The sequence below is a fragment of the Dromiciops gliroides genome, chromosome 2 (genome assembly GCF_019393635.1).
Source record: "Dromiciops gliroides isolate mDroGli1 chromosome 2, mDroGli1.pri, whole genome shotgun sequence".
NCBI lineage: Eukaryota > Metazoa > Chordata > Mammalia > Microbiotheria > Microbiotheriidae > Dromiciops > Dromiciops gliroides.
Window position 1 is genome coordinate 287,588,050 of NC_057862.1, and position 25,076 is coordinate 287,613,125.

The 25,076-nt window shown below is 44.1% G+C and overlaps 1 protein-coding gene across 2 annotated transcripts in view; it reads left to right on the top strand.

Annotated features, from left to right (window-relative positions):
* The window catches only part of AKT1 (AKT serine/threonine kinase 1), a 142,478-nt gene that overhangs the window by 61,311 nt on the left and 56,091 nt on the right, over nt 1–25,076 (top strand). For both annotated transcript variants that reach the window (XM_043984680.1, XM_043984681.1), the window contains exon 3: nt 16,573–16,701. In XM_043984680.1, the coding sequence (XP_043840615.1) occupies nt 16,573–16,701 (129 nt within the window). The remainder of the gene's footprint in view (nt 1–16,572; nt 16,702–25,076) is intronic.

Below are 25,076 nucleotides of genomic sequence, written 5' to 3' on the forward strand. Positions count from 1 at the left end.
AATTTACAGGATAAAAAGGAAATAATTTATAGAGGGGAGGCACTGGAATCAAGAGGGATTGGGGAAGGCTTCCTGTAGATGGTGGAATATTAGTTGGGATAAAAGGAAGCCAGTCGAAGGAAATGAGGGAGAGCATATTGGGCCTGGGGGACAGATAGGAGAAATGCCTTGAGCCAAGAGATGGAGTGTCTTGTTTCTCAGACCAGCCAGGAGGTCATTGTCACTGGATTGAAGAGTATTGAAGAGAAAGAGGTATAAGAAGACTGGGACGAGAGGAAGAGGCTCCAGGGGGCTTTCTTTTTTTTTTTTTTTTTTGCCAGGCAGTGAGGGTTAAGTGACTTGCCCAGGGTTACACAGCTAGTAAGTGTCAAGTGTCTGAGGCCGAATTTGAACTCAGGTCCTCCTGAATCCAGGGCCAGTGCTTTATCCACTGAGCCACCCAGCTGCCCCTCTCCAAGGGGTTTTCAATGCCTAATAGAGCATTTTGTGTTTGATTCTGGAGGTGATAGGGAGCCATTGGAATTTAATGAGCGAGAGAGTGTAACACAATGGGACCTGCGTTTTAGGAAAATCGTGTAATAAGTGATAAGGTTCTTAATCAATGTAGTTTGAAACAAGTGGTTTGTTTTGCTTGTTTTTTAAAGAAGACCACACATCTTTTACTTCACAGACGCAATCCTGGGGAGCACAGTAGCTTTCATACCAGACCTCAAAGGCCTTAGAGTGTTTGTGTAAAAAGGGAGGGCAGCCACAGCTCCTAGGCTAAATTACACAGTGAAAAGCCAGTGTTGCTTTTCCCCAATGGAAACCAGCCATCGGCTCTAGTCCTGAGTAGACGTTTCTCCCTCTCCAAAGTTGTGCCTAATGAGTCTGGAGTGGGGGCTGGAACCCTCATTTGCACAGTGAGGAGGATGATAATACCAGCTCTCATTTCAACAGTGATTTAGGGCTTACAGACGATTTTTCTCACAGCTTTGTGAGATAGAGGGAAGTCATCAGTTAAGTAACACTCCCACGATCACATAGCTAGCAAGCAAAAGAACTGGGATTTCAGTCAGTCACTCAGACAAGCATTTATTTTATGATTTTATGATTTCATTTTTTTCAAGTGAAAATTTTAATATATTTTTTCCAATTACATGTAATCCCAATTTTTAACGTTTTTTTCTTTGTTTGAGTTTCACATTCTCTCATTCCCTTCCTCACCTCCTCCCTCCCTTGAAAAAGCAAGCATACATGTGCAGTTATGCAAAACATATTTCCATATTAGCTATTTTGTGAAAGAAAACATAAACTCTCCCTCCCTCATCCCCCCAAAACAATAAGAAAAGTAAAGTTAAAAAGTATGCTTTTAAATACGTTTAAAGTTATAACCTATATCAGATTGCTTTCTGTCTTGGGGAGGGGGGAGGGAAGGGAGGGAGAGAGGGAGAACAGTTTGGAACTCAAAATTTTATGAAAACAAATGTTGAAAACTATCTTTACATGTAACTGGAAAATAACAAAAATACTTTTAAGATTAAAAAAAATTTTAAAGTATGCTTCAATCTGCATTCAGACTTCATCAGTTCTTTTTCTGGAGGTGGAGAGCATTTCTTATCATGAGTCCTTTTGAATTGTCTTGGATCGTTGTATTATCAGCAGGGTATTTACTAAGTCCTACTATGTGCCTGACACTATTAAGACACTGGGGTTACAAGAGCTAAAGATTGCCTTGAAAGGACTTATATTTCTATGTTGGGAAACAACATGTTCCACAAATAAAGATATACAAAATGTAGACACATTAACAAGGACATAGAGAGGCATTCCTAAGAGATGCTTCAAGTAAGAGGGGTGGGTTTAGCTGAGTCTTGACAGACTCTGGGGATTCTAGGAGGCAAATGTGAGGGAAGAAGGCATTCCGGGCACAGGCGCAGGGCACAACTTAGGCAAAGGCAGAGAGAGGGAAGATGTCACATGTGAGGAACAATACAGGCCAGTTTGGCCAGATCCTGACCACTGTATGAAGGAGAGTGGCGTATAAGAAGACTGAAGGGTTCTGAATGCCCAACAGAGGAGTTGATTTGATTCTGGAGTTGATGTGAAGTCAGGCCTCCTGCTTCTCCCAATCCAGTGTTTTCCCCCACACTGCTCTAAGAGGGATGGGGGCGGGGGTGGGGGGTGGGGAAAGAAGGAGACCTCAGTCTGACAAAGATCTATGTTGTAGAAGGGGCTTTTTCTAAAAAGAAAAGAATCGAATGTTTTGATTAACCAACCTCCAGAAAGCACAGGGCTTTCTGGAAACATAAAAAGCAGAGATAACATCCTCTTCCTTCTGGGAACCCCCAGCCTGAGGGGGAAATGTGACCCTGCCTTTAGGGAGCCCCTCTGTGAGGGGGAAACAGTTCTAAGGGATAAGGCCCATTTCTCCTCTTCTTCCTCCTTTTTTCCCCAAAGTAGAGCTGAGCATGGGCCCTGGAAAGGACTTGTCGAACATAATGAAGGTCCATGCCTGAGGAATGGATGATATGCAGTTGCCTGATCCCCTTTCCAGGACTTTCTGGCCCAAAGGAGACCAAATAAAAGAATTGGGGGAGACACAGGAAGTCCTTTGGCCAAAATCTGCCCCCTCTTCAGTCTCTTTCTGCTTTGAACCCTCACTGGGTGAGAGACCATGTGTCCTATGGTTTAGGGCATCTTCCCTCCCCTAGAAGATGAGGAGAGTTTGTTATTATACAAAAAGTAAGCTTGGAACTTTGGGATGAAGTGTTAATCATTAATAGGCAATAGGGCAATGCCACCTTGGACTGCACTCTCTAGAGATCTGTCCTTTGTCTCAAGGCTATTCAGCAGTTTCCTGTGTGACTGGGATAAAGGGAGAGAATGGATGGCATGGTTGTTTAACTGTACTGATGACACATATCTGAGGACGGGGTGGGATGGGGTGTAGCTAGCATGTTGAACAGAAATTTCAGTATCCAGAAAGATGTGAAATTGTGACCCTCATTTGATTGGAGACACACTTTTTTTGGCCTCCATTTCCTGACCTGTAAAGTAAGGAAGTTGGATGCAATGTCCTGATATCCCTTCTGGCTCTAAATTTGTGATTCTGTGATCTTGAAGGCCTGGAGTCAAGAAGACCTGAGTTGAAATCTGGCCTTAGACACTTACTAGTTGTGTGATCCTAGGCAAGTCACTTAACCCTGTTTGCCTCGGTTGTTTCATCTGTAAAATGAGCTGGAGAAGGAAATGGCAAATCATTCCAATATCTTTGCCAAGAAAAACCCCAAATGGGGTCAGGAAGAGTCAGGCAGAACTGAAACTAATGAACAACAACAATGCTCACTTAAGTAATTTTTCAGTTGTGTCTGAGGCTAGTTGAATTCCAGTCTTCCTGATTCTAGGCCTAGCACTCTATCCACTACGCCACCCAGCTGCCCATAATAGCTGTTTTTAAGTATCTGAAAGGCGAAAATAGGAGAGGAATTAGATTGATCTAGGAGCAGAAGCACTGGTGGGAAGTTACAAGGGAGGCACATTAAAAAAGTAATTTTAGCTGTGTGACCCTGGGCAAGTCACTTATCTCTCATTGCCCCACAAAAAAAAAAAGAAAGAAAAAATAATTTTAATGGTTTTATATCACCTATATTTCCCGTTGTATCCCTGCCTAACTCCTCGAGAACCCTCCCTTATAAGTGAAGTCAGTAAGCATTTATTAAGTGATTACTGTTTGCCTCATTTACCATGCTTATTGTAAAGAATAAAGAAGAGGAAGGAAAACAAATTCAACAAAACTAACCATCTGTGAAAAACATAATCTTTGCAGTGTACCACAACCATGGTCCCCCACCTCTGTTTGAAAAGAAGTTGAGGAACGAGGTATTTTCTCTTATTTCTTCTTTGGGGCCAATCTTGGTCCTAATTCATAGCATTTATCTTTGGTTGTTTAGTGTTGTTCTTTCCATTTCCACTGCAGTAGTCCTTGCATATATGTTTCCCCTGGCTCTGTTTATTTCACTTTACATGAATTCATATAAGACTCTCCATGCTTATCTATATCAATCGTATTCTTTCTTTCTTATAGCACAGTAGTATTTCATCACATTTTTTTTCAGCCATTCTCCAGGGAGTGGGCATCTACTTTGTTTCTAATTCTTTGCTGACACAAAAAATATGCTGCCCTAAATATTTTGGTGTGTTTGGGCCCTCTCTTTTTTCTCTTTCTTTCTTTCTTTCTTTCTTTCTTTCTTTCTTTCTTTCTTTCTTTCTTTCTTTCTTTCTCTCTCTCTCTCTCTCTCTCTCTCTCTCTCTCTCTCTCTCTCCCCCTCTCTCTTTCTCTCTTTCTTTGTTCACCTCACTTTCCTCAATTTGTTATTATTGCGAAGATCAAATGAGATATTTGTAAAGCATGCAGCACAGTGCCCAGTACACAGTAGGTGCTTAATAAATGCTTATTTCCTTCTGTTCCCCTTCCCGTGGAAAGTGGAAAGATAGAGCGTAGCTGAGATACCGTCTTTGTCCTAACAGAGTTTGTAGTCTAGTTTGAGGGCAAGACATAAGCTCTAGGTGTCTAATACAGAGTAATAAGGGAGATGCAGTGGATAAGTTGAGGTGGGGAGGGGGAGGGTATTATGGTATAGCGAGAAGGGCAGGATAGGTCAGTGGGAGAATAGAAAGTAGTCCAGTGTGACTGGAGAGTAGGATGTGAGAAGGCTGTTTTGGTACCAGTATTGAGTGCCAAATAAAAGGTTTGTACTTGACTCTGCAGAGATGGCAGTGTGTGGAGGTGTCCCCGAAGGGTTTTGAGCACATTGGTGTCATGATCAGATCTATGGCTAAAAGAGATTATTCTGGAAGCCTGTTGAAGATGGAGAAAAGTGGGACCTGGGGCTGGGGAATGGGAGGATTGAGGTAGGAAGACCTATTAGATTATTGTAATAATCCCTTCTAAAAAGGGACATTGGCGACCATTGGATTCAGCCCCTTCATTGTACATATGGGGGAAACAGGCTGAGAGGTTTACATATCTATAGGAATGGGGATAAACATTTTCCCACCATTCTTGTTTAGAGGCAGACTTTGCCATTCTCCAGGTGCTGCTGATCTGAGTGAATGGTCTATAACTTAAATTTATGATACTGTCCACCACTTCTGTCCCTCCCCCCTCCCAATTCTTCCCCCCCCCCACCTCCCTAAGTGCCAAGTTTGATAAAGCAGTTGACTAATTAGCAAATCGCCCATTGTTGCACAAAGCACTTGCACTGCAAAATGTAAATGGGAAAAAAGAAGTTTTTTTCGGTGTGTCAGTATGAAAAATGACAAGAGCTAAAATACCGCGGAGGACATCTGCTGCTAGGCTAGGACGCCGAGCCCTGTGGAAGGCAGATGTTGAGACACTTTCAAGAAGCTCCCAGTTTACCTCTTTGAGGTCCCAGTAAATAGACAGACACCATAACCCACTGGGAATCGGGAGACCTAGGCCCACACTTTTCCATTAACTTGATGTCTGTGACCTCCCAGCCAGCCCCTGTGCTTTCCTGAGCATCTATTTCCTTGTCTGAAAAATGGGGCTAACCCTTGCTCTGCTGACCTCTCCCAGCTGTTTCGAAGTTCGTTTAAGATAATGGATGAAAGCTTCGTAACCCAGAAGACACTAAAACAGAGACAGCAGTTATTGTTACATGCAGGGGGTTTTAAGAACTTACCTTCTACTGTGGATACAACCTCTGTGCAGATGAGCAAGTAAATGTAATATGCTTCAGGAAAGAGAAGACTCAGCTGGGAAATCAAGAAAGGTTCATGCAGGAGGTATTAGCAGTACCTGCGCTGAGCCCTGAACAAGAAGGAAACTAGGCATTCTAGAAGGCAGAAGTGGGGAAGGAGTTCATTTTACTTGTTTTGTTTGTTTTTTGCAGGGCAATGAGGGTTAAGTGACTTGCCCAAGATTACACAGCCAGTAAGTGTCAAGTGTCTCAGGCTGGATTTGAACTCAGGTCTTCCTGAATCCAGGGCCAGTGCTTTATCCACTGCGCAACCGAGCTGCCCCCAGGAGTTCGTTTTACACATGAGGGGCACGGTCTTTTCAGAGAGGGGGGAGAGAAGGGTTCGCCGTGTTCTTGGAACAGCCAAGAGGCCAGTTCGGATGGTATTATTACCACCACCACCACCATGGACGCCATCACCTTCATTATCATCATCATCGCCACATATCATAGCCCTTCTTGCTTGCCTCCCCTTGCTCTTACCTTTACTCTACTAAAGCAAAGAATCCCTGCCTTCCAGGAGCTTAGAGTCCAATGAGAGGGAAGAGAACTTGTTCTAACTAATCACTCATGCAGTGGTACGATACACAGGAGTGAGAGAGCCAGGTAAGGGGCTGGCAGAATATTTGAGGAGAGAGAAGGCAGATCCCCCAGGGCCTCCCAGGCTTAGGGGGCAGGATATGGATGATAAACTTGTGAAAACTTTTGGGGAGACCAGCAGAGAACTGAATCAAGGAAAGCAAAGGAAGAGCAGGTGTCTGGGAGAGGAAGAGGGTCAACAGTGTTGAAAGCTGCAGAGAGGTCAAGGAAGAGAGTGACTGAAGAAAATGCAATTGCATTTACCACTGGTAAGCATTAGGAGGGTGGGCTTGGAAGTCAGATTGTGCTGAGGCTTAAAGAGTCAGTGGGTGGTGAGTGTGGAGAATGGATTAGGGAGTAGAGAGGGCAGAAGTAGGGTGACCAACTAGGAGGTCACAGTGACAGATTTAGAGTCAGTAGGGAACTTTTTGTTGCTCATTTTTTTTTTCAGTTGTACCTGATTCTTTTTGATCACTTTTGGGTTTTTCTTGTAAAAAATACAGGCATGCTTTGCCATTTCCTTCTTCAGCTCATTTTATTTTATTTTTTTGAGGGGCAATGGGGGTTAAGTGACTTGCCCAGGGTCACACAGCCAGTAGGTGTCAAGTGTCTGAGGCCAAATTTGAACTCAGGTCCTCCTGAATCCAGGGCCGGTGCTTTATCCACTGCGCCACCTAGCTGCCCCAGCTCATTTTATAGATGAAGAAAATGAGGCAAACAAGGTGAAGTGACTTGTCCAGGGTCACACAGCTGGTGCCTTCCTGACTCCATCCTCCTCACTGCCCAGCTGACAGTGAAGGGAACTTAGAGGTCATTTATCTTTTTTTTTTTTTTTTAATTTTGTTGTTGTTGTTGTTGTTGTTGTTGTTGTTGAGGCAATTGGGGTTAAGTGACTTGCCCAGGGTCACACAGCTAGTAAGTGCCAAGTGTCTGAGGCTGGATTTGAACTCAGGTCCTCCTGATTCCAGGGCTGGTGCTCTATCCACTGTGCCACCTAGCTGCCCGAGGTCATTTATCTTTCATTTCCTCTCTCTCGTCTCTCATCCGTCTTTCATTTTACAGATAAATGCAGTTCAGAAAAATCCTTGCTCAAAGTCACAAAGGTAGTAGGGGCCGAGCTAAGATTTGGACTTGAACTCCGGCGATTATATCCAATTCATCTGTCTATCTCTTGTTTGTCTATAGATGTTTTCATGTTGTCTCTACTATTAGTCTATGAGTGCCTGAAGAGCAGGGGCTGGTTTTTTGCCTTTCCAGGGTGGGGGTGGGGTATTCTCAGTACTTCGTACTTAGCAGAGTCTGAAACATAGCAGGTGTTTAATAAATATTTAGTCACTAAATGATGATTCTTATGTGAGCCTGAAGCTCACAGAATAATGAATAAAGAAATGAAATTAAATGAATGAGATGAAATAAAGAGATAAAGAAAAGTGTGTGTGTGTGTGTGTGTGTGTGTGTGTGAATCCTTATTTCCCTCACAAAACTAAGCTAATATTCTATTGGATGAGACTAGCACATAAATATAAGATCAGTTAAGGGGGCTGACACTAGCAGTTGTTGGTATTGGGAAAGACTTCAGGTAGAAGGTGGTCCTTGAGGGCAACATGATTTCCAAAAGGGGGAAATAGTGGGTGGGGGACAGCCAGGGGAGAGGTGCTAAGATGGGTAGTGGAGGGTCATGGGTGAGCAACATCGAGAGGGCAAGTACCATAAATTTGACAGCCAGGTGGGTGGTGAAGTGGATATTGTCCTGGGCCTGGAATCAGGAAGACCTGAGTTCAAATCCAGCCTCAGGCACTTCCTAGAAGTGGGACTCTGGAACAGTCACTTAAAACTTTTTCTGCCTCGGTTTCCTCAACTGTAGAATGTGGATCATAACAGTACCTATCTCCCAGGGTTGTTGGGAGGATCAAATGAGATAATGTTTGTAAAGTGCTTAACACAGTGCCTGTGCTAAGTACTGGGTAGGTGGCTTGATAAATGCATGTTCCCATCCTCTTCCCTCTTCTGATTCCAAGTTCCCAGGGCTCTGACATCAGACCTCTTGGTTCAAATGAGTGTTTTTTCCTACTTTCTCTATACAGTCTTCTCTTTTAAAAATTTCTTTTCTTTTTTGGCGGGGCAATGAAGGTTAAGTGACTTGCCCAGGGTCACACAGCTAGTAAGTGTCAAGTGTCTGAGGCTGGATTTGAACTCAGATCCTCCTGAATCCAGGGCCAGTGCTTTATCCATTGTTCTACCTACCTGCCCTCCATTCTCTTTTAAAAATTAAATTTTTCAGAAAAATCTGAACTTGTAAAGCTTGTATAAACAAAAGATGAGAACTATCTTTACATGTAACGAAAAACAAATACTTTATTAATTTAAAAAAAATAAAATTTTTCTTCCAGCAGTGAAAATCTACCTTCTTTCTCTCCCTCCCACCTGCTCCCTAACACTCACCTCCATTAAGAAAGAAAAACAAAACATCTGTTAGAGCCAGGTGCCCTACCCACTAAGGCTATGCTGCTTTTGTCTTATGACCCAATAATATTCCATTACATTCATAGGCTACTGTTGGTTTAACGATTGCCCAATCAGAGAAGGTCCCTGCTTTCCTTATCATTCTTTGTTATTACAGGAAGGCCTGCTTTATGTATGTTTGCATTCATAGGAGTTTCTTGTCTGTCTCATTGACCGATTTTCAAGTTTATGGCTAATAATGGTGCCACTGGGTCAAAGTGACTTTTCTAGTATAATATCACATTGTTTTCCAGAATGCTATTCCACTAGCAGGGCATTAGTGTGCCTGTAACACCTGCAACATTGACTATTTGGGGGTTTGGCCATTTTACCAATTTGATGGGCATGAGATGAAACTTTGGAGACACTTTCTCAGATGCTTTGGGAAATTTCAGGAGACTGTGTCTTTTGGGTTCCCCTGATCTGTTGGTCTGGTAATCCTGCCAGAAAAAGGAAATGAGGTTAGCCTGAAATGACCTATTCTTAATGAAGTCATTCTGGCTCTCAGGGATCACCACTTCCTTTTCTAAATGCTCACAAATCATCTCTTTTAATAATATGTTCTAGAATTTTGCAAGAAACCAAAGTCAAGCATGCTATCCTAACACTTGAACATTCTACCCTTTCCCCTGTTTTAAGAGAAAAGTTGTATTGGTGTTCTCCCTCCCTAAAAATAACACAGTTGTTTTAGAATCTTTTCCCTCATTTGAAAATCAGAACATTTGCCCATCTCCACTCCTGGGGTACTTGGCTCACTCTCTCATTCCCCGCAGCCTTTCAGAACAAATCATATTGAAACTTCTTTTGGTACTTGGGTATGTCTGAGGACTTGAACTCATCCAGGGAGGGCAGCTAGATGGTGGATTAGTCACTTCACTTATCTTGGGTTTCTGCTTCCTTTTTCTTTTCTCTTCTCTTCTCTTCTCTTCTCTTCTCTTCTCTTCTCTTCTCTTCTCTTCTCTTCTCTTCTCTTCTCTTCTCTTCTCTTCTCTTCTCTTCTCTTCTCTTCTCTTCTCTTCTTTCTTTTTTTTTTTTTGTGAGGCAGTTGGGGTTAAGTGACTTGCCCAGAGTCACACAGCTAGTGTCAAGTGTCTGCGGCTGGATTGAACTCAGGACCTCCTGAATCCAAGGCTGGTGCTTTATCCACTTCGCCACCTAGCTGCCCCATGGGTTTCTGCTTCCTAAAAACGATTTTTGTCCTGCCCTTTCCTGCCCAAAGATTGTTCCCCTTGACAGAGAAAACAGAAACAAGATTGAAGTCAGGTCTTATACCCATTGGTCCACCATCACTGTCCCAACCGTCTTGATCTCTGGCCAATCCAAAGGCATTCTCTTCTACTCTAGCATAGATTTAGTTACTTTTGTTTCCCCATCATCAGCCTCTGCAATTCTGCATTCTAGCACTTTCTTCATATTCATCTTTCATTGCTCTCTTGCTTCCATTGTCTGTCCATCTTTTCGATTATGAGTTATTTGAGGATTTTGCCTTTGGGTTTATCTACATTATTCCTTTTAGCTACCTCCCCTTCCTCAGGCTTTCTTTCCTTTTTTTTTTTTTTTTTTTGGGCAGGGCAATGAGGGTTAAATGACTTGCCCAGGGTCACACAGCTAGTAAGTGTCAAGTATCTGAGGCCATATTTGAACTCCGGTCCTCCTGACTCCAGGGCTGGTGCTCTAACCACTGAGCAACCTAGCTGCCGCTCCTCAGGATTTCATTCTTGAGATCATAGGATCATAGATTTGGACCTGGTAGGTATTTCAGAAGGTACTTATAGTCCAATCTTCTCTCTCCCCTCTCTACCATTTTATAGATGCAGAAACTGAGATGCAGAGAGTTGGTAACTTGCCCAAAGTCTCACAAGGGACATTGAGGCCCTTTGACTTCAAATCCAGTCTCTTTCATAATGGGCTTTCCCAGCAGAGTTTTAGTCTATAGACTCCTACCTGTTTTTCCTTTGGAATCTTTTCTCCTGAAGGTAGGGTTTCCATCAGCCTCTAGTTGTTTCTTTCTCTTCTATCACATAATAAGATATCAGTTAGTACTCAGCTGAAGAAAAAAAAAATGCCAAGTGCTAAAATACTAGACCTGGAGCAGTGGGCAGGGTGCCAAGCCTGGAGTCAAGAAGACCTGGGTTCAAATCCAGCCTCAGAAACTTAATAGCCCCGGACAAGTCACTTAACCTTTTTTGCCTCAGTTTCTTCATCTCTAAAATGAGCTGGAGAAGGAAATGGCAGACCACTCCAGTATCTTTGCCAAGAAAACTCCAAATAGGGTCACCAAGGGTCAGACATAATTGAAAACGACTAAACAATAACAAAAAACACCAGAGCCTGTCAGTGCATATTTCTTTCTTTCTTTTTTTTGGGCAGGGCAGTGAGGGTTAAGTGACTTGGCCAGGGTCACATGGCTAGGAAGTGTTGTGTCTGAGGCCAGATTTGAGCTCAGGTCCTCCTGAATCCAGGGCCAGTTCCCTATCCACTGCGCACCTAGCTGCCCCTTCAGTCTCCCCGCACACCCCATTCTATTTACTGACTCACTCACATCCTTGGGCAAGTTGCCTTCTATTTGGGAAGCTTTCTGTAATTAACCCATCGTGTTCTTGCCCTACTTGCCCATACATTTTTATGCCTCACCCTTCTCCCAAATTTCAACACTAGTAATCTTTTAGTTGCATATTTGTGTTCCATGAGCTTGTGATTTTTTTTGGGGGGGGGTGAGGTGAAGTGGGCAGGCCAGGAAGGAATGAGAGGGAATATTCTCCCACCTTACCTCCCCAGGTAATCTCTGTCTTCTTTCAAAGCACAGCTCAGGGCTCACCTCCTACCACAGGCCTTTCCTGACTGTACTGTCTGTCTCCCATGCCTCCAGTTAGTAGCTTTCTCTTCTTCTCGAAATGATTTTGTATAACTTTGCTTGATTATTTTGTATTCACTTGTATACATGGCTCCCAGTAGAATGTAAAGTCCTTGAGATCAGGGATTGTATCCCCAGTGCCTAGCATTATTCCTGATCAGAGTAGATGCCTAAATAAATATTTGTCGAATCGAATGGGCCTTGATGCTTTTGAGAAAGGGAAATAAATTTGGAGATGGACACCTGGGTTTGAAAAGCAGCTCTATTTCCAGCTACTGCCAGGCAGCAGTTTTGGATCAACTGGTTTACTGCAAAGGGTAGAAAATAGAAAGGGCCCTGAAACCTTCTCAGCAGCTTTTGGGACACTCGGTGTGTCCCTCTCTTTCCAAGCACCCCCTCTGCCCCTCTGTGTAGTGAAGTGTGGTGTGGTAGAAAGAACGGTAGGCTGGGGGAGGGGGGGGGTCAGCGGAGCTGGGATCCAGCCCTGAATCTGCCATTGTGACCTTGCCTCATCATCATGAATAGGTCTCTTCTTTCCTCTCCCCGAGTCTGATTCCACATTTCCCAATTAAGGACCAGAAGATCTCTAATCCTGTGAATTAACTGACCATCATGTACTTTTTTTGTTTGTTTGTTTTGGGGGTGGGGGGGCAATGGAGGTTAAGTGACTTGCCCAAGGTCACACAGCTAGTAAGTATCAAGTGTCTGAGGTCGGATTTGAACTCAGGTCCTCCTGAACCTAGGGCCAGTGCTCTATCCACTGTGCCACCTAGCTGCCCCCCCCATCTTATACTTTCTTATTGAAGTCTTTTTTTTGGGGGGGGGCAGGGCAATGAGGGTTAAGTGACTTGCCCAGGGTCACACAGCTAGTAAGTGTCAAGTGTCTGAGGTTGGATTTGAACTCAGGTCCTCCTGAATCCAAGGCCATTGCTTTATCCACTGCGCCACCTAGCTGCCCCTTGTACTTTCTTTATCTATCTGTAGTCATTTATTAAGTGGTTATGATGCACTGGGTCGTATGCTAAACTCTCGGGTATCAGAGAAAATGAGAACATTTCCAACTTGTTAAGGAATTTGCATTCTAATAATGGAGAAAACATCATCTTTGCTAGCATTTATATAGCCCTTTGTCTCATTTGATGCTCATAAAGAGCCTGGGAGATAGATGCTGTTATGATCCCCGTTTCACTGGTGAGGAAACTAAGGCAGGTAGAGGTTATGTGACTTGCCTGGTGTCACACTGCTAGGATGTGTTTGAGGCAGGATTTGAACCCAGGCCGCCTTAGTAGGTATATAAGTTCCATATGAAGTAGAAGGAAGGTGAATGTAGAGGGGACCCTGTTCCTATAGCAAATGGTTTTTGAACTAAGTATTAAAGGAAAAAAGGATTCTAGGGATCCAAGGCATGGGAGATGAGAAATGGAACATTGTGTGTGGGAAAGAATAAATTGACCAGTAAAACAGGACCATAGAGTGTATGGAAGGGAACAATGTGCAAGGAGACTGAAAAGATAGGAAGAAGATGGCACAATGGATAGAGCATCAGGCCTAGAGTTAGGAAGAACTGGTTTCAAATCCTGCCTCAAATACGTCTTGGCTGTGTGAGCCAGGGCAAGTCACTTTCTCCTGTTTGCCTCAGTTTTCTCATCTGTAAAATGAGATAAAGGAGGAAATGGCAAACCTCTCTATTAACCCTAAAAATCCTCAAGGAATCCCCAAACGAAAGGGATCTGAAGAGTCAGATATAACTGAAACAACTGAAGAGAAGGAAGAAGACAGATTGTAAAGTGGTTTCATTGGCAAACAAGGGGTTTCTATTTGATCCTAGAGATAATAGGGTATCTGTTGTGGCAATATACATCCCCTAAAGGATAGCACCTTTTGAAGAACCAAAACCAGCAGGTGTAACAGCTTTCTGTATTACGTGTTAATCCCATTTTTGTAAACAGAATCCTGATTCCTATCTGCCTCCATTGTCATATTGGAAATGAGCTGTCTTTTTCAGGAAGTCTTAGAGAAGTTATGTCAGCTTAAAGCTTCTTTACAAACACTTAAATGTACCAAGTGAACCCTAGCATGACTGAGTAAAATGCTAGGCAGCACACTGGATAGAGCACTGGGATTAGAATTAGGAAGACTCATATTTCATGAGTTCAAATCCAGCCTCAGACACTAATTAGCTGGGTGACCCTGGGCAAGTCACTTAATCCTGTTTGCCTCAGTTTCCTCATATGTAAAATGAGCTGGAGAAGGAAACGGCAAACCACTCCTGTATCTTTGCCAAGAAAACCCCAGATGGGGTCATGAAGAGTCAGATACTGACTGAAATGACTGGGTAGCAAGAAAATGAAGAAAACTTTGAGAAAGTAAGTTGACCTAAGAAAGAATGCTCCAGATGACTAATATATAAGAGAAATGCAAACTGAAACAATCTTGAGGCTTTGCCTCACTCCCAAGATGACAAAAGACTGGAATAGTCAGTCTTCCAGGAGTTGTGGAAAAGACAGGCAAAATCATGTATTGTTGGTAGAGCTGTGAATTATTCAGTTTGGAGTTTTGTGGATTAAGTGACTAATATGTTCATATCCTGGGACCTAGAGGTTCCACTATAACCTAGTGAGGTCTTTGACAAAAAGAAAGGATCCATTTATACCAAAATGTTGATAGCAACCCTTTTGGTGATAGTAGAAACATGGAAACAAGAACAGATGCCCATTAGTTGGGGCACAGCTCATGAATAGGATGGAAAATGACTGTACTATAAGAAATGACAGAAAGGAAGAACTACAAAGAACCGTGAAGAGGCTCATGTGAACTGTTACAAAATGAGGTGGAGCTGGGAAAGCAGTATACATAATGGTTACGGCAGTGTAAATGGAAAGAACAGTAATGCCAAGCCAATCAATTGGTAAGCATTGATTGAGTACCAAGTGTGCTAGGCACCATGCTAACCACTGAAGATGCAAAGAAAGGCAAAAGACAATCCCACCCAGTTATCGAAAGTGAAATTTGTAAAATTAATAAGAACTAATTTGGTCTCAGAAGAAAAATGAGAAGATACATCCTTGTTTATACCTTTGCAGAGTTTGGGGTGCACAGGTATGGAACATTCCATAGGATATCATAGTTATTCTATGTGTCAATTGGTTTTGCTTATTTTTTTTCTTCTTTTTAAGACTCTTTCTATAAACCTCTAAGTGATGGCTTTCTGGGAGGGGAAAAGAGAAGGGATATGAGGGAAATCTAGGTGATATAAAAAATGATATCCTTGTAAAAATGAACGTTATATGCAGTTGGAAAAATAAAATACTATTTAAAGTAAATTATATCAGTAGATGCATTTTTTTTTAAAAAAAAGAGAGTGGATCATGTTTTTAGATGTAATATTTTATTGGATTAGAATTCATGTTTATCTGTGACCTTTTTATCATAAAAGTATTTTATTATTTTCTAGTTACATGTAGAGATAGTTTTCAGCACTTACTTTTATGAGATGTCTAGTTTCAAGTTTTTCTCCTCCCCTCCCCCCTTTCCAAGACAGCAAGCAATCCAATATAGGTTATATATGTACAGTCACATTAAACATATTTCTGCATTAGTCATGATGTGCAAGAAGAATCAGAGCAAAAGGGAAAAACCACAAAAAAGAAAAACAAACAAAAAATAGAGATAGTATGGTTCAATCTGCATCTAGGTGCCACAGTTCTTTTTTTCTGGATTTGGAGAGCATTTTCCATCATGAGTCCTTTGGGACTATCTTGGACCATTGTATTGCTGAGAAGAGTCAAGTCAATCACAGTTGATCAACACACAATGTTGTTGATACTACAACATGTCTTTTCATTGTGATATAATGGAAAGAGCAATTGATTTGTGGTTTAAAATTTTTTTTCATTCATTCACTCACCCACCCATTTATTTATTCATTCAGTCAACCATTCATTTCTCTTTCTTCATCTATTCATCCATCCATCCATCCATCCATCATCTATCTATCTATCTATCAGCAATTGATTTGTAATTAGAGGAGCTGAGTTTGAATCCCATGAAGGGAGTCTCCTTTGCCCTCCAGGCCTCAGTTTACCCAGCTCTAAAATGGGACAGTTAGTGGACTAGATGCCTTTTAAGGGGGACCCCCCCAATCCTAACATCCCAGTTTTACATGTATTGAAGTATGGGGTACACCTCTACTATCCCTGAAGTACCCTGGAGGTGATTGGCTCCACCATGGGGATGCTTGGTCTGAGGCAGTCGTCAAATTCTGGGTTGTCTTAAAAAGGCCAGGTGCAAGCTGACTGCAGATGCAAAGAACAGGATCCGAAGAGATTGAATCAGTGAGGCCCACAATAAAAACGAAACGAAAATCATTTAGCTGGTTTACAAGCCCACACTTAGCCAGGATGTCCATTGGTAGGAACAGCTTGCCAGGACTCCACCCAAAGGGACTCATCATTTTACCGCCTGCATCAGAATCCCCAGTCAGTCAGCTCAAAAGAGCTAGACTCTCCTTAGGGCATTGGTTTACAGCAGATCTGCCATAAAGCTGATTTTAGTACAATTAACTTATTCCCATTCTGAGTCTTCTTGGCTAAGTGTTATCCGTTAGTACTTTATATATTTTTAAAATTTCATTCAATTCTTTTGGGGGGGGCAATGGGGGTTAAGTGACTTGCCCAGGGTCACACAGCTAGTGTCAAGTGTCTGAGGCCGGATTTGAACTCAGGTCCTCCTGAATCCAGGGCCAGTACTTTATCTGCTGCGCCACCTAGCTGCCTCTGTTAGTACTTTAAATGACTGTTACAGTGCAGCTTATTTAGGATCCCAGACCTGGGCAGAAAAAATAGCACTGTATACACCAGGTCTTCACCTCCTTGTTTTCGTCTATGCTTTTAGGAGAATACATCAAAACATGGCGGCCACGCTACTTCTTGCTAAAGAGTGATGGAACCTTCATTGGTTATAAGGAACGGCCACAGGATGTGGACCAGCGGGAGTCACCCCTCAACAATTTCTCAGTTGCACGTGAGTAGTTGCCTTGATTCTGACAGACTGACCCTTGTGCTCTCACTATTTCTCTTGAGGGCATTTTCTACCGTTGGGTCTTCTGACCTGCTAAGTTACTTAACCGCTTTGTGTCTGTGAGCCTCTCCAAATGAGGGAGTTGAATTGGATAACTGACCTCTAAGGTTTCTTCCGTCTCTAAGTTAAGGGTTCTCTGAATAGATGAAGTCTTCATCTCTGAATTTATGACTTTTGGACTCTATGTAGCCTGACCCCTCTGCAGTGTGGGACCAGATCTTAAGTGAAAAATATGGTGGTCTTGAGGAGACAGAATGCAGGTAGGGAATAACTTAGAAGTGACCATGGCACTCTTGGGTACTCTAAAGATAGCTACCAGTGACCCCTTGGCGTAACCTTTTGAGAGCTCATTTCTATGTTCTCCCCATAGCAGCTTGGTTACTTTCCCTGGAAGCCCATCTTAATGCCAGATACTCCCTCTGTTGACTATGTTAATATTTTTTTGTTGTTTTTTCCCCTCCTGTCTTTGTGGACAACCCTTTTATTCTGCCTCTACCCCACTGGGTACAGTTTGAGGTACTACCATCAAAGCAGCATTAGCAGGCAGGCACTGAGGGCTTAGATTGAACTGACATGCCTGCTCACTCATTGTATTCCAAAGTTTTGTGTAAACAATTTTTGGATAAGCTGGGGGTGGGGCGATTAAGAGAGAGTTGTTTGGTTTTTTAATTGTCTATGTATTTTTAGGGGTGCCCCCTTTTCCCTTCTGCTAATCAGGACTAGACCCAGTAAGTGGTCTGCAGAGTCCTTGGGAAAATTTGGGTGCCCATCAGAGAGAAGTACACATTTCTGTGTGTGGCAGCGTGGGCACTTCAGGAAGGGTAGAGGTCCTCTCTGTTCTTGCCCTAGGTTTCTGTTGGCAGGCTAGGTTTTTCAGCTGAATTTGGCAGGATTTTAGAACCGGGTTTTTCAGGCTTCTCTCTGCCCCCCAGGGTTGTTCTAGAAGAGGCAATAGCAAGGCTCCGAGTGCCCTCCTCAGCGTGTTCTGCGGTTTGGCAGATTAGCCGACTCAGATGCCCCCAGTACCAGCCCTGGTCGGAAGTGTATGTGCAGGGAGGGGGAGGAGAGGGATTGGCCAGATGCCCAGGCTGCAGCCTCAGCTGAGCTGGGCCAGGGCGGGAAGAGGAGAAAAGGCCCAGAACCACTTCTCCGCAAACCTTGTCAGTTTGCTGGTTTCTCCTGCCCTTAGCTGCATACAAATGTATGGCAGTGTAGTAAGAAGAGTCAAGAGAGGGGGCAGCTAGGTGGTGCAGTGGATAAAGCACTGGCCCTGGATTCAGGAGGACCTGAGTTCAAATCTGGCCTCAGACACTTGATACTTACTAGCTGTGTGACCCTGGGCAAGTCACTTAACACTCGCTGCCCTGAAAAAAAGAAAAGAAAAAAAAAGAGTCAAGAGAGCTGGACTTTAGTCATTGCTTGGGGATTTGAACTAGGTGAGTACACAATAGAGGAGGGGAAGCACTGGAGGAGAAGATGCAGGCCTCTGTTCTTGGAGAACTCATCTTCTGGGGGGGTGACTGAGGAAGGTTCCTGCTCATAGGAGCTTCTAATCTGGTTGAGTGGATGAGACTCGCTCACCTAGGACAGTAGTAAATGATAAAAAATAAGCACTGAGTTGTGTGGCTCAACCTTCTAAAGGTTACCAGAAGTCAGAGAAAGGAGAAATCAGATTGGGACAAACTAGTCAGGCTTCGTGGAGGAGACAAGGCCTTGAGCTGGATTTTGAAGACTAGGTAGCATTCAGATTAGAAAAGAACTGAAGGGGCAGCTAGGTGGCGCAGTGGTTAAAGTACTGGCCCAGGATTCAGGAGGACCTGAGTTCAAATCTGGCCTCAGACACTTGACACTTATTAGCTGTGTGACCCTGGGCAAGTCACAACCCCCATTGCTCTGCAAAAAAAAAAAACAAAAAACTGAAGAGGAGGGCATACTAGACTAGAGGAACACACATAGAGCTAGGAAGGAGTGTGTTGTGTCTGGAGATCAAGGAGAACATAGGTGTTCTAATTCGAATCTCGAGAGTGGTTGAGAAGGCCAAAGTTGATATTCTGGACTGTCTGTTTTTCTCTTTTCTGTGTTCTGCCTCCCCCAAGTATCAGTTATTTGGTAATCTTTCACCCTTGTGCCTCCCTCCCACCACCCCACCTCCTGCCATTTTTCTTTGTCCCATTTAGAATCTAAAGTAAGACATGAATATCAGATACTCTATCCCTGAGAGAAAATAAGAGGCTGCCCTTTTTGCCCAAGTGACAGTTTCTCAATCACGATGATGATATATCTGTTTAATCAGAGAGGAAACTGAGGCTCAATGACCTCTCAGTTGTTGGTGAGTGACAGAAATCAGCTGTTCACCCAAGTGGGAGAGAATGGTCTTTGAGTTCAACAAGCCTTTTGTTGAGTGCTTCTTTCATACAAGATAAGAAGCGAAGCTTGGGACACAAGGATGAAAAACCAGTCAAATGGGGTGAATTCAACATGTGCAGAAATAGACATGATGAGAAAGAAGTAGAAGGTGAGAGGGGTAGAAATCTAGGCCCGATGCCAGGGGGGAGGAATTGGGGGAGGAAGAGTGATCTCATGGGATTAGGGGTGCAGGGAAGACTGTGTGGAGGACATAACACCTGATCTGAGCCTCAAAAGGAAGGGAGAGATTCCAACAGATAAGATATATGGAGTAGGAAGTGGTGGGAGAAGAAGCAGACACAGGAAAAAGCAAGGGAAGGGTGGGAGGAAGGGAGGGAGGGAGAAGATGAGAATTAAGCACTCAGGTCCCAAGCCTTCTGACCCTGATTGAGGAAGAGAGAGAGGAGAAGGAGTAGGCATTCATAAGACATCATTACATTCATTTGACTTTCTTTGCCTCAGACATCTCCAGTGAGAATGTTCTGCTTAGAAATGTTTGGAGATGGGAGAACAACTCCACAACCTCACTAATAAATAATATACTCTGGGAGTCTCTACCATAAAGTTGGTCCCGGTGCCCGCATACTGCAGTTTAGTCTAGTCCCCCCTCCCCCCCTTTTTTGTGGAGCAATGGGGGTTAAGTGACTTGCCCAGGGTCACACAGCTAGTAAGTGTCAAGTGTCTGAGGCCGGATTTGAACCCAGATACTCCTGAATCCAGGGCTGGTGCTTTATCCAGTGCGCCACCTAGCCACCCCCCCTCCCCTTTTTCTTAAAAGTGGGGTACACAGTACAAGCCTCCCTCTGGGTTTACATTGCCAGTATAAATTAGCTGCCCTCAGCCTGTCAGTCAGCAAACGTTTTGTTGTTCTTCAGTCACATCTGACTCTTTGTAACCTCATTTGGAGTTTTCTCAGCAAAGATACTGGAGTGGTTTGCCATTTCCTTCTCCAGCTCATTTTACAGATGAAGAGACTGAGGCAAACAGGGTTTAAGTGGCTTGCTCAGGGTCCCACACCTAGGAAGGGTCTGAGGCCAGATTTGAACTCACAAAGTTAAGTCTTCTTGACTCCCTGGCCCTGCACCACACATGGATATAAAGAAAGATAAAAACCATTCCTGCCTTCAAGGAACTTACTTATTAATGGGATAGAGAAACAACAAGTAAGTAACTGGGCACCATTAAAGTAAACATTCTTTCCAGAAATAGGTTTTAAAGGTATTCCTTATATCTGTTTGAAAATTTATTGGCGGGGAGGGCAATGAGGGTTAAGTGACTTGCCCAGGGTCACACAACTAGTCAGTGTCAAGTGTCTGAGTCTGGATTTGAACTCAGGTCCTCCTGAATTCATGACCGGAGCTTTATCCACTGTGCCACCTAGCTGCCCCTTTTGAAATTTTTTCTGTATAAAAATGATCATATTAAGAGTACATAATTAACTTTGGACTTTAAAGTTTAGAATGTAATTCATATTATCATCTCATTTGATCCTGACAGAAAACCTCTATAAGGTAGCCTTTTTTTTTTTTACCACAACACCATCCTCACCTCTATCCCATGAAGGTAGATACCATCCCTTATATCCCATTCACCATATATACCTTATATCCCTTATACCATCCTTTCCTTTTCTTCTGAGCCTCAGTTTCCTCCTCTGTAAAATAAGGGAATTGGTCTAGAAGGTTTCTAAGGCTCCTTGGGGTTCTGATGTTCTGTTAGAGTGATGTTGTTGTCCCCATTTTGTATATGGGGGTCACCGAGGCTCTCAGAGGTTAGGGGACATGCCCAGAGTCACCTAAGGGATTTGGTGGCAGAACCAAGCCTGGAAGCCAGGTCTTCTGGCTCCCAGCCTGGGCTTCCATCTGCCCCAGGCTCCCACCCCATGTGCCCAGTGAGTATCGTTTATACTTTCCAGCTTGGAATGTGTTCTAAAACAGAGAGAAGGCTCTGCTCTTGGAAGTCTTCTTGGTTAATGACTGAGCAGGGCAATTAGGGGGCATATTGTTCACTAAACAAAAACCTTCCCTGCGACATGGTTGAATGATAGTGGTTATTAAATGATAAATCTCTATTATTCATCTTGCTGTGCATGTAGTTAGGGTTAGCAGTTGGAGAGGTATTGGTAGAAAATGCTGATTTGGGCAAGGGGGTGATTAGATTCTTCTCTCCTCTCTCCCTCTCACCCCCTCATCTGTGTGTGTGTGTGTGTGTGTGTGTGTGTGTCTGTCTGTCTGTCTGTCTGTCTCTTTCTCTCTCTCTCTCTGTATGTTTCTCTCTGTCTCTGCCTTTACAAACCTGATGTATGCAAGAGAATTAATTGGTGTGATGGTATAGTGGAAAGAAAGCCAGGTTCTAGCTCACTACTAATTAGCTCTATGACCTTGGGCTAATCAGTTCACCTTTTTGCACCTCCTCTTCCTTACCTATGATAGGGAAAAATAAAACTTAGACTGCCTGCCTCACAGGGTTATTGTAAGAATCTAGGGAACATGGGTAGCCAGGACACAAAAGATGGGGAAAACCAGACTCATTGAGGAGACTTAAGTATGAGCTCCAACACCTAAAGGCTCACCTGCACACAGAGAGAGAGATAGGGCATCCTGTACAGGAAACTGCCACCAAACCAGCTGGTCTGATCCGTCAGCTATGGGAAGGGGAGTAATAAGAAATAAGGCTGGACAGGTCGATGGAAATTTTGCGCGGAGGGCTTTGAAGATGCATTTTATTCAGGGACAATAAAAAGATTTTTGAGAAGGGGAGTGACGTGGCCCATCTGTATCTGGAGAATATCTGTTTGTCAGGTGTAGAGGGGATGGGGAAAAGGCTTGAGGCAGGGAGACCAATTAGAAGGCTGTTGGGTAGTTCAGGCAGGAGGGGGTTGGACTCAGTGATTCCGCCTCTGAATGCTGTCTTTCTGCAATCCTGCCCATTGGTGTGCTGACAGGAGGATGGCCCATTTCGTTTGGCCCTGGGCTGATGGTCAGAAAGAGACCCAGGGACCAGAGCCCAGAACCTTCCTCTGCATGACCTGTACACTCCTGGCCTTGAGGTCGCTCTCATTCCACTCTTATGCTGAGTATAGTGGGAAATGAGCCTACAAATGCCCAGGAGCAACTCGGGGATCCTTCCTCTTAGCCTAGATCTTACTTTTCTTCCAAGGCCCTGTTTAAATCATGCCTTCTCTAATGCTAGCGGTGCCCAGGGTCCTCTCCTTCCTGTGAGCTCCCACAGTTCTTCCTTTGATGCTTATGCCTTTAGTTCCTACCTAATCATAGATTGATTGCCCCATAGTGTTATCTTTTTTTCCCCCTCTCTGATATAACTTCCCCAGCCACATTGTGAGCTCCCGAGGGCTGGCTTAATTAGCTTCCATTTTTTGTCTCAGCTGCTGAAGTGCCAAGCTCATAGTAGGGACACAGTAAATGTTTAATTGGGCAGGTCATTAAGCCCTTCTTCTTGGTGCCCAGTCCTGTGTTCCAGTCTGCTGGGGATAGGGAGGGAGTATAGAAAAGGAGCAGACTGAAGCCCTCCGTCCTTAGAGAATTCTGCTTTGCTAGATTTGAGGAAGCCACGAACAGCAGGGTTGTTAGGAAATCCAAGCAGGGTGTTTGATGCGGTTGTCAAAGATGATGCCCTGGAGGAGGGGGCCACCAGAGCAAGGCCTGAGCAGGGTAGGATTTGCTGCTTGAATGTACAGTATGCTTGGGTTTTGGACGGGTAGCCAGAGACGTGGCACAGTTTGGAAGAGCTTGCTTGGTAACTGCAAAAATTGAGTGAGTCCTTGTGATGTTCTTCTCTCATTCCATCCATCCCCCCTCCTCTCCTCCCATCCATCCCCCCTCCTCTCCTCCCTGCTCCTGGGGGTGGGGGTGGGCTTTGTAGCAAGCTTGTGACTCTTGCCTCTTGCCCAGATTGGTTCAACTCTCTGTGCAGTGAATTCTCATCTCTGATCCCTAAGGGCAGCTGGTTGGGCTGGGGAGCCAGGCAAGTTCTGACGGGCAGCCAGGGAGCTGGGATTGTTCAATATCTGATGTGTGCCCCTGACCCTCAGGGCCCCTCTGCAAGGTCAGTTCCCATGCCCTGAAAAGCCCCTAACCTGCTTGGTTGCTAGTGCTTGAGATGGAATTCCAGACATTCTCCACAGACAGCCTGGATTCCCCAGGCTGGGCCCCCATCCTGAGCCTTCAAGAGTTTCCCTCCCAGGTTCTGATCCTGTGAGGGGAGGGTGTGCTAACAATCTTGGAATTTTAAATTTTTTTCAAAAAGCTTCCTTTTTTCCCCTTGTCTTTCCTGGACACCGTGTAGTGGGTGAGCTTTTATAGGACTTAGAGCAGGTGGGGAACACTTAATTCTCAGATTCCTTCATGGCTCCTTTGTGTGGAATTATCAGAGATGCTGCCCCCCAGTAACATTTGACCTTTCCAGTACTTAGAGGGGTTAGATATTCAGAGTAACAACCACTGCTCATAGAATTCACCAGACTCTTTCCTCATGTGGCATGCCTCATCCGGTAGGTGATTACAGCAGTAAGGGTTTGGATCAAATTGAAATAAAGTAAAACCAGACCTGCCCTTCCAGGATCCCTGTTTGATTCAGTTCAATGAACACCTCATGGATTCTTGTTCAGGTACAAGTTGGACTAGATGGCTCCCAAGATGAAGCTTCTATCATCTATCAGATATCTGGATGAGAGAGCTAAGGGAGATAAGAATTTTCAGTCAGATATGGGCCCTCCCCTCATGCAGCTGACAGTTTAATAGGGTGATGTGTGCAGTACAGAGTACGCGCAAAGTGGGGTGTGAGGGGATGGGAGGAGGGAGATTGCTTTTGATTTAAGGATTAGACGAGAGCTTGGAGACAAGAGGCTTTTGAAAGATGGATGGGAACTGGGTAGTTGGAGAAAAGACATTTGAGGCATAGGAAATAGTAGTGGCATTGAGGTGAGAGAGACCAGGGTATCTTTGTGGAGGAGGAAAGAGGAACAACGTGCTCAGAGTAACCCAACTAATAAGAGCCAGAGCCAGAATTTGAACCCAGACCTTAAATTCAGTACTTTCTATTGGCATTTCCTTCCTGCTGTCCCTTGGATATCCTGTTTGTCCCGAGCCATTAGTGTGTACAAATACACGTTTAGGGGGCCTCTACAGTTCAACAGGTTCATACCTGTATGCTGGTTATTAGACATTGAGAATGTTCTTGTTTTTGTCTTAGGTTGGGGGCATAAGGGGATGGGGTAGCTTTCAGGTATTCCCACCCAGAAGGGCCAATGAATATAAGCTCTGGATTTATAGCAAATGGGAGTAGAGATTAACAGATGAGGAAACGGAGGCTCCTGTAGGTTAAGTGATTTGCTTAGGATCATAAGATGATGGTAGGATTGGGGCAGCGTGTTGGAACCCAGGTCTCCTGATTCTAAATCCCATTGCTTTTCCCACTAATTTGCCACTAATTTCACAACATTCTTTCTTTTGGGGCATAATCTCCAAAGTGGCCCTCCCTGTCTGTGAACCCCCCTCCCTAGGATTGGAGGTGGTTTCTGACTGAGAGCCCGCGTTGGCTATCAGAACCCAATGTGGGTGGTAGGGATTACCGGAGGATTTAATGGTAGAAGGAACCTGAAGAGGTCAACAAATCCAATCCTTTCATTTAACCCAGAGACAACTGGGTCTCAGAGAAGGGAAAGACTTTCCCAAGATCACCCAGCTAGTTAGGGGGCAGAGGCAGAATTAAAACTAAGGTCTGAGAAGAGATCTGTCTAGTGCTTTTCTTCCTCCTCCTTGATCTGTTTGGATCCCTTTCTTTGACTCCTGTGTGATCCAAATAGCCCGCTTCCCTGCCCCGACACAGGGGGCCAAAGACCCAGAGTGTTTGCCCAGGTCCCCCGGCTTCTCAGCCCCTCCCTCCCCTGAACT